We start from the raw sequence: 12,312 nt of genomic DNA, 5'->3' as shown, positions 1-12,312 counted from the left end.
GAGAGTGTTGGCTCTTACTCCCTACCTTCTTTGAACCAACAAAGATAGGATTTGTTTTTGTTGACTTATTTTGGGCTCTCTTGATCAGAGGCTGTGGGTCTCTGGGGCTGTGCACTTGGCTGGCCTTTGCCTGGATCTCTTCTCTATGAGACACTGCCTTGTTGATCAGCTCAGAGAGAACAGGCCTGCTTTTTCCATCTTGCTGGATATATTCCCATCTCTCTTTTCTGTGTTCCCTACTGTACTTTCAGTCCTTTCATTCTCTGATATGAAAGTGATTTCACTTCAGTTCTGTTGCTTTATGAATCCAGTTTGAAGTAGCCTTAGATGATTTCCAATATTATCTTAATTACTTGTTTATGCTTTGCTGTTTGCTCTGTGACAAGCAGGCATGTGGACTGAGAGCAATCCTTTTGCCTCAGTTTTGATTAAAGCTCCTCTCCATAAAATAGTCGATTATTTTCTGAAAGCTTCTCATTTATCTCCTACCATCTGTTACACCATCAAGAAGGGAGAAGTTGTGAGAAAGGACAGATGACATTGGGATTGCTGCTGGGGCTGCTGCTCCAGGGGCCATTGCCCAGGTGCCTGGGCAGCCCTAAAGCAGCATATAGGCATGGTAAGGTAACATGGCACAGCTTCTGATTTGCCTTTAACAGTGAGGCTACAAAGTGCAGCAGTTCATGAACTGTTTTACAAGCAGCCTGGCCATCTGGGAGCTGTGGGAGGTAGCCACCTTGCAGCCTTCATGGTTGGTGCTGCTTGTGAGCCAGAACTGTAAGAACAGAAGAAATCGAAGCTCTTCCATTTTTCTCAGCCTTTCTTTTCCATGGATCTCCCAAATGCTGGATGAGTGTGTCCCTGTTGACAGAATACAGTCCCAGACATAAGGACATCTGAGTTCTCTTCCTGTTTTTCTTACAGCCTGTGGAGTCTTTGTGCCTCAGTTTCCCTAGTACAGCATGCAGCTAACAGTATTGTCAATGTATTTTCCTGATTTAAAGTATATTTCCCCCTGCCTTCATCTCCAGGCACAGTATTGCAGCAGTATGGTTGTAACATGAGAGATAACTAACAAGCCTAAATAGAAGTGAAGGAAGTCTGGCCTGGCCCACAGCCATATAAATGCCATCAGTTTCTTTTCAAACAAAGTGCAGTTCAGTCAGGTGGTGTTTACTCAAAAAGCCTCACTTTCCCCAGTGCATCTGAAGGCAGTTTCTTGAGGGCAGAAGATGTGTGTTTGCAGAGAAGTATGTGTTCCCCAAACAGACTGCTGCACTGCAGAGGGCACTGCCTAGGCTATTTCTGGAAGTGACCATCTTCCTCAAAAGGGCAATGCTATGTGTGGGAAGAAGCACGTTACAGGGCAAGGGCCGGGCATGCTGGGCCTTGGATCATTTCCTGAGTCTGCTGCCGAAAGGCTGCACGATCTGGGCACGTCAGATGACCTACATGGCTCCTACCATCTGCACATTACATGGTTCCCACCATCTGTACATTGGGGTAATGCACACACTTTTCTAATCCTGTTTTCTAGAAGCTATAGATGTTTTGGAGCTTGTAACTGTTTTAAAGAAGATGAGACTTAAGCTCCTGAGTTTTCTAGGTAGATTTGAAAATTGCCTCCTGTGTCTTTATTCTTTTTCTGTGAACCACTGCAATGCAGGTACCAGCAACTGGGATACTGGTTCTGCTGTGGCCTTGGAAGGGGCCGAGTCCCTGACCATGCAGTGAGACTCATATAGCCTGCTAGAAGTCAGCAGGACAAGGACCACATAGAAAAGTGTATTTTCCTGTCCTCATTCTTTGTCATGCTCTTCCTTGTGCATGGGAGAGCTTGGAAGTGCATGGTGACATTTTTCTTCAGCAGGTCATGAAATACACAGTTTTGTCAATATATTAAAAAAAGGCAAGAATCTGTTTACAAGAAGCTCAAACTCCCTTGCATCATGGATCACAGACCAGAGTCTTGCCTTGGTGAAGGCAAAAATATTCTTCTTCCTGACATGTGAGAATCTACCTGAATTGTCTGAGTTCTAAATTTTTAGAGAAGATGTTGTCTGCTGCATGTCCAAGGGGGATGGACTAGGGTTTCTCTACTGAAATGGCTGAGGTACTTCACCAACTGAACATACATCAGCCTCTGTGTCTGATCTGTGTGTACCAGCCCCCTTTGACATGGTTAACTGTGGGCTGGGAAGAGAAGAAAGTGGTTTCTGTAGGACTTCTGCTCACTTGTGAGAGGAGTTAGAAGGCAGACAAATGGAGCAATGAATACACTTTGGAGAACTTGCTTCACTCTTGGCTGCTGTCAGCTGCCTGGTGTCCAGTCAGCAAGCCTCTTTCAGGCCAGCTTATGGGAGACCCCAAACTGTCTGTTCCTCACACTGATCTTTTCTGAGATATGAACCTGGGATCTGGACTGTGGAAGTGCTGGTGGTGCACAGCCAGGGGAGGCACCAGCAGGGCTTGTGCTTAGAACATGCAAAGTGGCCCAGAAAACAAAGTCCTTGGGGGTCTTCGTGGAAGTACTCAGAGGGACATGAAGATGCAATTCTGATTTCCCTGTTTCTTAGCTTTCAGTTTGGAAAGTGAGGATGCATGACGATAAATGTGCTTGTGAACTGCCCAGCCACTGCTCTCAGTGAGCCTGTCAAAAAGCCTGTAAGGAAAGCACCAGTTCTGTATTTAGAGCAGGGCTTGGCTTGAGGCCACACGTTGAACAATGAAGAGAAAACAAAATATTGAATAGCTGCTTGTTCAGCAAACCCAGTTCCTCTTGGCTGTGCAGGGCCCTGCATGAGGACAGTTTTCCTCTAGTATTTGGGGCTAGGAGGAGCATGTAGGGTCTCAGGTGGTGCAGGAAAAAGCCCACACCAGCATACTTGCTCCCAGCCTGCACAGTGGGGAGGGAAGCCAGCTGGGGACTTCTTTGCTGGCCCCAGACTGCAGCACTGAATGCAAACAACATTCCTGCTGTTATGTTGCCTGGCCTGGAAAACCTTTCCCTGCAGAGTGCCACCTTGTGCTGCTTATTAGGATGTTGGTCTGGTTTGGGGGAGCTCAGCTCTGGAACTGGGATAAACTTGTGGTGCTCAGCAAGGAGGAGCTGTCTTCCTGCTCTGTTCTCCTGTGTGCTGAAAAAGCAGAACTGCACCATCAGAACAATGTTGCTTCCCCAGATGAGGGTTATGTCTGATACGTCTGTTGGTTTTGAGTTTTATCAGTAAATTAATACTGCTTTGTTATTGGCTCCCATTTTAGATTGTTCTCTGGCACTTTGTACAGTGGTGTTTGAGGGTCAGGTTAGCTCATTTGGCAGACAGTGGGCAAGACATCAAGGCTGGTTTAGGTTTGGGTTTGTTGGTTGTGGGCTTTTTTCTCACTTTTCCACTTAAACTTCACAATGGTTATGTGATTTTTTTGGGGGTATTTGACCCAAGAGTCAGATGGCATGAGTGTTCATGTTAGCTGTCTCTGGGATGCCTGAGAACAGCTACCTTATCCCGGGGTTCAGGGGACCCAGATTAAGTACCCTGCTCTGCCACAAGTTTCTTGTGTGACTTGGGAAAATTATTTCTAATTTCTGTGTGTTGGTGTTGTCCCCCTGCATAAAAAGTATTACAGAAGACTTAATTTAGAAATGTTGCAAACAGAAATAATGGTTATGGGGAGCAGGTACCAAATTGAGAGAGGCTGTATAAATACTGTAGGTGACTTAGAATATATTTACTTCTTGAAGGGAAGTATGCAGTGTACTTTTTAGAGTTGTTTTGACTGGGTCTTGCAGGACACTTTCCCAATACTATGTAGAAACCCAGGGGTAGGTGGCTTTCTACAGTTGTGAACCACGTGGAAGAGCTCTCTTCTGCTCTTTGAGCTGAAAACAGACTGTGGGGCCATTTCTCCTTTTCCAAAGATGAACAAACATGAACAGATGCCAGTACGGCTGCGTTCCCTTCTCTGTTGGAGACGGAGAATGTGAACTTTGGAAAGGTCTGGCTTGATCCTGGGAAAACAGCTTTGATCAGAGCCTTAGGAGGAATCTGATACTGTGTCCGTCTAAGAGCCACAGAAAAACTAGCCAGAGTTTGGGGCCAGGTTAATCTGGTGCATCTCCACTGACGTCAGTGAGAAGGTGAAACAGTCTGTTCCATCCCCTCACCTCAACTCCTCATGGAGAAGAATTTACTCTGGACCTCAAGGCCAGACACTGTAGGGGATCATGAGGTAGTAATGGCTTAAGATAATTTTTGTCTCTGGTACTGCTTGGAAGGAAACCTTTTGTTAGATTTGCTGATATGCAAGACTGAGGTGATGTTCTTGTTAGACTTGAGGCTGCTACTTGCAGAGGGCATAAGGATGGCAGCAGAAGGACTCCTGCTCTGGCTGTGCCATCTTCTGTTCAGCTGCATTTTGCTCCTCCTCACTGTAGGAGCTCATGCCAATGTTGAGTACAGTAAGTTGCTGTGTTCCCAAGGCTCCCCTGCAGCTCTCTGAGGACCAAACTTCTGGGCCTCTCAGAGGTGAGGAAGGCTCACAGCTCCCTTAGAAAGAGCCCTTGAGCATCTCTGTCTGGGTAGGAAGAGTTAACTCTTGTGCAGCCTTCATTTGTCTTGCCATTGGGCTGGGAGCCTCACATGCTGCTGGTGCTGAAGGTTCTTTGTGGGTTTCCCAGGCTGGCTTCTGCCCTGGCTTCATAGGCTACTGTGGTGTTGATCCACTTGGAACCCTGGCAAAACACTGGCAAAACACTTCAGCCAGTAAGTTCTGTTTTGTGGACACAGGTGGATTTAAAATGTAAAAAAGCTGTTGACCACCCTTCTTTTCCATTATTTTATTTTGTCATTTTTGAGGAAGAACTTGCATAAAAGAGAGCAGTAATGTAGTTCACTGGTTTCAGAAAGGTTGGTTATTCTCGGCTTGGGTAATGGAGGAAGGCATTTCCTGCAGGGGAATTTAGTGGCCCAGTGAATGGGTGTCAGCTGAGCTAGAAGCTGGGAAGGGTCTGTAAAATGAGGAAGAATGAGATTGTATATGGTGTGACAATGCATAAGCAGGAGACATAGCTGAACCTGAGTGAAGTAAGACAGAAAGCAGTTGGCCTGGTGTGCAGATGAATGTTCTTGTTTTGCTAAACATGATTCAGGTACTCTAATTTACACAAGCTATGGGATATTTCTTTCGTTATTAAACTCTTGATAAAGCTGAGTGGGGTGAGTGAATTTGGAGGAGAAGCACTGGGTCTGTGTAGGCATTAAGGATGTACTGGAGGAGCCCCTTACTTGTAGCCAGCAGCACCCTCTGAGACAACAATCTATCCATTGTGGTACAGATGGAGCTCTTGGAGTCCTGGACTCCTCTGGAGCCAGGAGCTGATGCCAAATTCAGGTAGGAAGATAACCAGGTTCAGGAGAGATGACAGATCATGGGGTCTAAATGCCATCTGTGTATTGCATAGGACAAGGGCTCTCAAGGACTGTGTTCTCCTCAGTAGAAAATAGTTACCTCACTGAGAACCCAAACCAAAATGCAGATGTTCTGCAAGTGCATGTATTTGCCCATTTATCAATAATAAATGTGTAAACCAGAAAGGTCAGCTGTGTTTAATGTCATGTGGCAGCTTTGTGATTTTAATTACAGTAAAAAGCCCAATGACAAATGAATTCAATGCTCTTTAGAGCTTGTTCCTTTCTGCTGCAGTTAGTTGTGTTGCCTTACCTGTGCCTGGACAAAGTTGGGCTGCCTCTGCCATGGTAGAAGAAATTTTATTTAAATAAATAAAAATGGGGTAAAGTGCAAATTACTTGCAGATTCTCATGTACTGGGGGACTTCAGTGGAGCTTAATGTTTCAACAACACCTTGTTACTGTGTTGGATAGCAAGGTTGCAGGGGATATCACTGTAACTGGACAAAAAGGTTGTTGCATTTGACCTTAAATTAGAATGACTGACAATTTCTGCTTCCCTCTTTCTTCCTATTCTGTATGCAGTTTCAGGTATCTGGGGTAAATTGGGATAACTTGACTTTGTCCTCTTTCAACTTTTTGTTGCATAGACAGGGACTGCTCTGCTATTTTTGTTGTTGTTTGCTTGGCCCCTTTATCTTAAGCTTCTGAAACTCATTCTTGATCTTTTTCCAAGCTGTTTTCAAAATGTAGTGAGCAGGATCCTCCTCCTTAATAACATTTCTTCAGTTTTTAGGAGTAGTTATCAGTTTGCGTGTTTTAAATTGACTGCTAAAGAATGACTGCTATAGAAACCTGACTTTTAAATGAGGACCCTGCAGACGATTTGTGCTGGAGCTACTTTTAAACTGCAGCTGCTGTTTTGAGCAGTGCCAGTACATGTGCTTGGTCTTTTGTTTTCCCCTCTGAATGTGTCCATACCCGCCCAGCTCTGGTTTCAGCTTTGCAGGTTCTGCCTGCCCTGCCCACCTGACAGCAGGGATGTGAATTCCCCTGGTTTGTGTCCTTGTTCCCTGGGTGGCACAGGCAGTGGCTGACTGTCAGCAGCAGCACAGCAGTGGCACCCTGAGCACACTGGTCACTTGCTGCCCTACAGCCAGAGTGTTCCCCGAGTTTTGGCGACAGTTTTCAGCTGTGGTGTTCGTCCTGTACCCATCAAAAAGCTGGTGATAGTGCACCAGGATGAGGCCTTGATTTCAGTCTGCTGATAGTCTCTAAGTTCTCAGTTAAGAGATAAAACCAGCTCAGTTAAAGAGATCCAGTTACATTTGTTTCTGGACCTATTTAAGACACTTATTTTTCTGACTTGTATCAGTAGAGGCTCCTCCACTTTTTTCCACTTCACTGACAGCACTGTCCTTGTTTAACTCCAAATAAATCTTAGTAACACGTGCTGCCCAAAGATGAGGGGTAAAAACTAATCTTTAGATTAGGAGCTATAGAAAGTGAAATGAGTAATGAACAGAAGAGAGAGGATTGTTTCCCTTTTTGTGTTGTCCAAGCAAAAGGAAACTGTTACAGAAAATTTAAATTAGTGAATGGTGATAGTGGGGAGCAGTGCTGGACTTTTTTCCTGAATTTGGGTGAAATAAAAAATTAAAACTTTTCCAGATGGTCCCAGAGACCAAGCAAAACATAGGCAGCTAAGAGAAGAAGCCTCCCTGTAGGATTGATTCAATACTGCTGAGATTCTTTCATTTCCATTCAGCTTCAGTGGGAAGGTGTTAGGGGGGTTGCTTTTTTTTCCTTGCCACAGACATGGTTAAAAGTCACAGCGAATATTTCCTGACTTGGTGAAAAGCCTGTGACCTCTCTCAGTTGTCTTGTTCATCAGAAGGCAGATAGGTAATAAAGAGTCTCCTGTGTGAGAGGAGTAAGGAGAACCTGCTGTTTTAATTTTGTTCACAGCAGCGGGCCAAACTTTGTTCTTTCAGTGCTGGCCTTGGTAATTGGCTCAATATAATACAGGAATTCAAGCCATTGCATATCTTTGGCCTTATAACTGCTAATGTCATAGCCAAGAAGAGTGCACAGTCTCCTGCAGGAGCATACAGTAAAAAAGAACAATAAGCATGTTTCAAACTATGTATGGGCAGTGGTTCTAAAGGGCCTCAGCTCAGTCCTGATGGGTTCATTTGGGTCCAGGTTGCCTGGACAAAGGATTTTGCTGGTTTAGACTCAGGGGGGGTGAGGGGGGGGGGGTTGATTTGGGAGACTTTCTGACTAAATTTTATGTTCATGTTTCTGATTCCTGGGAGCTAGAATGAAGGCATCCACCTCTTTAGGGAGGGAATTCAGGAGTTTTCTCAATATGAAGAGTATGACTGTAGTATGCCTTGCCTTTCGGGTATCCCATGTCCTGCTGAGCAGGGTGGCTTGCACAGGTGTATGCTAACATTTTGTTTTTCCTCTGCTCTCAGCCATGGTCAGCTAAGGCTCATTTACCTTGTTTTTTGCAGGCATCCACAGTTTAGTAATCATTTTCAATGCAGTTCTAACACCTGTTAGGCACTCCTCCTTCCTTTTTTTTTGGAGAAGCATTTAATTATGACAGGGTTTCCCTTGGAGCACATCCTCCATTCAGTTCCCTAATTGTAGAATTCTCTGTGGGATTCTCCAGATGGGGGATAGAGGATAATCTTCTCAGAGCTTCGGAAGAAATGTGATGCCAAATTAAAGAAAATAGATCCTTTTTATTAAGCTCTTGGGTTCTTTTTACTCTTATTTTAAGGTGACCTTCTGTTAAAGAGAAATGTTGGACAAATGGCTATCCTTTTAAATAATCCTCAACAACCTTACCTGGGTTAGATTAGAAATCCTGAATGGATTTAAACTTTTTTTGCCACTCATTCTATCATCACAGAGGCAAGGAGAATGAACTTGCCCGTTTCCCTTTTGTTTCTAGTTGGTTTCATTTTCAAGCTGCAAAGCTCCAAATTAAGGAATATTGGCAGTGTGCTTGGTGTGGTGGGCAGGTATAAAGACAAAGCCCCCTCCTTTGTGGAGTGTCACAGTGTCACTTTATGGGTCACTTCACTGCATGCTGGTGTTGTGGCAGTGCTGTTCCCATCCCCAAGGGGTTTCCAGGCATCCTAAATGTGCTATGCAGTGCCAGAGATGTTTGCAAACAGGGCACTACTGGCTATCCCATTTTGTGCCCAAATGCTGGCCCTGTCTGCTTCTGCTAAATTGGCTAAATCCGGCATGTGATGGCTGATGGGCTCCAGGGGCTGTCCCTACAGGGCCAGTTCTGCTGGAAGGAAGGTTCCCATGTATTTGATGCACAAATTAATTCTCTATGAGCTCCTGCATTAGAAGATGGTACTGATATTTTTATAGCGTGAATGAAGAAATTAAAGCACAAAGAAACAACTTCAGTCCTGTATTGAGTTGGTGGCAGTGCCAGGAGTCTGGAAGTGACAGGCTCTGGTCCCTTATTCTAATCATTGCCTCTCTTTAAGATTTTGTGTGCATTAAAGTCTCTAGGGAACATTTTCTTTAGCAGTAAGGGTACCAGCATTTGCACTGGAGGGAAGGAACGTCTTGTCAGCAAGGTTATAGATTTTAATGTATGTAGTTGGTTGGTTTTGCAGTATGATGTGCCAGTGGGGATGTGCACGGCTTGCAGCAGTTGAACTTCAGTGCTCAGAGGTCAAAGGTGGCTAATCCAATTTTTTTTTTATTTTCCAGGTCTACGCACAACGAACTAGAAAAGAACCGGTAAGTAGCTAATGAGCTGAATTCTAAAAAATGTAAGCCTGGTGAGTGTAATGTGTTTTGACCTTACTCATGCAGGTGCTGTTTGATCAGCTTAGACAGCTGTGAGTGACCACACTGCATCATGTAGTTTTAAAAGTTGGGGGGAAGACACAAAAAGATCTGAAAAAGAAGCTTTGTTTTTGGTTGGGTTTTTTTTTCTCTCTCTCTGAAAAGGCAAGAAGTGACCCAGTTTTGTGACTAATCTGTATGCAGAGTAAATACTGTTCTTCTCCTGACACAGTGAAATCTGATTGGGGCACTTTCCATACATGAGGTTGCTACGGGATCAGGTTTCTTGGGCGCTGGGTACTATGTGTTACCATGAAGCAAAGGGCAGAGCCCTGTGCTCTGCACCCTCTCCCCCCACCCTGCACTGGGCTGTCATAGTCTCTGTAGCACAGAAGAAAATACCATTGTCCAGAGGCTTGGAGCTCTGGCTACCTGTGCTCCTGCAGAGCCTCTCCTAACCTGTTCTAGGGTTGCGCCTGTTTATCCTTGAATCTGATGTTTTAGCAAGCCCTGCAGTTTTGTTACTTGGCTGGCTCTTCTAATGACTCAACCCTTTTGTAACAGGAGTTAAAGTAAGATAAATACCATTGAGACAAGGGGAGCCAGTTCACACACAGATCAGATTATCGCCTTCCATTCAGGATGCTATAGTTAAGGTTGTGGCAGGGTTTCCATTATAAACTTATCTTGGCTCTTCTGTGGGATTTTAGGGGGGCTGAGGGTGGGTGTCTGTGTTTTTTGTGGCTGCTGTAACAAAGGCGGTGCTTTGGCCAGCTGCTCCTATGAAGAAACCCCCAGGGTGGGAAGGAAAGCTGAGTCTAAATAGGTTGATTGCCTCCTCTCTTAGCAGCCATCATTTAACAAGGGATGGGAGGACTGTGAGGATGGCCAAAGACACACAGAGCCTTTGAGCCAAGTGTGTATTTTCATCCAGACAAGATCTTCCCCTTCAAGGGAATTGTAGCTGAGTACCTCATGAATTGTGTTGCCTCAGTTTCCCCCACATCTGCCTACCCCTTTGTGCAGCAATGCTGGGAAGCAGCTTGGCCTTTGCATGGTGTGGGTGTTTCCTTCCAGCCTGTGCTCTCCCTCCTGGTATTTTTTAGTATCTACAGAATTGCCATGGTCTTATCTCTCTGGGTTGATGCAGGGAAGGTTTTTTATTTGGGTTGTGTTGCTCCCTGAGCTTCAGCCTTTCCAATCCCTGGTTGAGCTGTGTTGAGGAGTGTTGGCTCCTGGGTTTTCCAGTGCTCTCACTGGTTCTATTTACCAGTGAGGGAAAGAAAATGCAGTCCTTGGGCCTGACCCAGAACTGAAGGTGCTTATTTCTCCATGACAACAGTAAACCGTCACTAATCTTCAATGTGCTTATTTGCATATCTAATTGTTACTGCAAATGCTGTTTTTACTCAGTACAGCTTTAGAGCAGAACTGTCTCCATCTTTCCCTGGACCAGCCTGGTCCTATCACATTGGCCAAGTTTGCATGGATATGTGATCATCTTCTTCTAGCCTGAGGGCAGGCAGCAAAACTTCAAATTCTTAGCAGCCAGTGTTGCATACTTACTGTCCAGCTAAGGACTCTATCAACTGATGGGATTGGGATGTGCTGGGTACCACTTGTCTGTGTGAGTTGAGGAAGTTCCTGCCTTGATTCCCTGTCTTTTACTGAGGACAGTTACAGTATCTGAGGTGGGGATACCATAAGGATTAACTATTGACTAGCAGGTCAGGAAGTGTTACTTGCGAGAGGAGTGTTATTACTTGAGCTTCCCTTTATGCCTCCTTTTCCTAAATATTGACAAGGTGTTTGCTTGTTGCAGAATTTGTCCTTCCATTTTCATTTGGTGTAATATCTCTCTCTTCCTCTCCTTTTGTCTGTTATTCTCCTTAGTCCCCACCTGCTCCAGGCTGAAGATTCCTAACCATCAGCCTTCTCAGCAAGGTCTTTCCTCCAGGGCTTCCCATTCCGGGGCACTGTATTCCAGGTCTGTCTCAGACATGGTTTTACAAGCCTTTGGTTTTCATCCTTCTGGGAAGGGCACAAGTTTGATCATGTTGGGTGCTCTGTACAGGCAACTCCTGTATCTGGGAACTTTGCTCAGGAGTCTGATGTTCCTGGTTTGGGATTCTGTCCCTTGATGCAGATGCTGTAGCTTGATCAGCTACTCACATCTGCAAACCCAGCTAGATGCTGTGATGCCTTTGCTGTGTTTGCAGTGTTCATTACCAGTGATTTGGGCAGCGAGTTTCAAACTGGAAGCATTTATTTTCAAACTCCACAGCAGTGTTTTCTGAGTGAGGGGGATTGCTTCCTGTGTTCCCCAGGTCCTTTTTTTATTTGCTGTGTTGTTAAGTTTGTCAGTGTCTCCAGACTTAACTGTTGCAAATATAAAAGCCCTGATACTAATGGCTTTGTGGCTGACAGGTGCTCATTTTCCCTATTATTTGAGATTATTCCTTCTGAATCTCACTGTTATCTCCATTATTGACACACACTATAATTTTCAAAATTGTCCACTATTAGGTCTCTGACTCTGTTTTTTTCTCTTCTTGTCTGTGAACAGCAGTCTTCTTATGTTCAGTTAAATTTTGGTTTAACCCATTCAACAATTACACAGAGTTTGTTTTAAGCAGTAGCAAGAGAATATTAGTGAAACAAAATGATCTTCTCCTTTCTGAATATGTGATTTAACTTGGACTCAGTATTACAGAGCTGATGATGTTTTAATGTGTACCCCTTTAATGTAGAAAACACCCTAAAAATGTACTTTAAAAAAATTAAAGCAATTTTTTAAGGTTTACTGCTTGAAAATATTTTGCTCCAGAACACTCCACTGGTTCTGCTAAGGAGCTGTTTGATTTGGTACCAAACATTTGCTGTAATATTTAAATGATTCCTCTTCTGGCTTTGATTTGGGTTTTTTAATTTGAAAAGATTGCAGTGACATTTATATAAGGGACTTCGTTTGTTGTAAAAGATTAAAGTTAATTTATACTTATTATCTGTCATTAATCCTCACACTGAAAAATTTTATTTAATGGGTATGTATTTCAGTTTATCTCTGCTTAGGATG

The 12,312-nt window shown here is 44.2% G+C and overlaps 1 protein-coding gene across 2 annotated transcripts in view; it reads left to right on the top strand.

Annotated features, from left to right (window-relative positions):
• Positions 1-12,312, top strand: part of MXI1 (MAX interactor 1, dimerization protein) — a 54,884-nt gene that overhangs the window by 17,934 nt on the left and 24,638 nt on the right. For both annotated transcript variants that reach the window (XM_054637758.2, XM_054637759.2), the window contains exon 3: positions 9,159-9,188. In XM_054637758.2, coding sequence (XP_054493733.1) covers positions 9,159-9,188 — 30 coding nt within the window. The remainder of the gene's footprint in view (positions 1-9,158; positions 9,189-12,312) is intronic.

Source organism: Agelaius phoeniceus, chromosome 9, assembly GCF_051311805.1.
Source record: "Agelaius phoeniceus isolate bAgePho1 chromosome 9, bAgePho1.hap1, whole genome shotgun sequence".
NCBI classification, from domain to species: domain Eukaryota; kingdom Metazoa; phylum Chordata; class Aves; order Passeriformes; family Icteridae; genus Agelaius; species Agelaius phoeniceus.
This window is presented reverse-complemented; position numbering and strand designations above follow the sequence as displayed.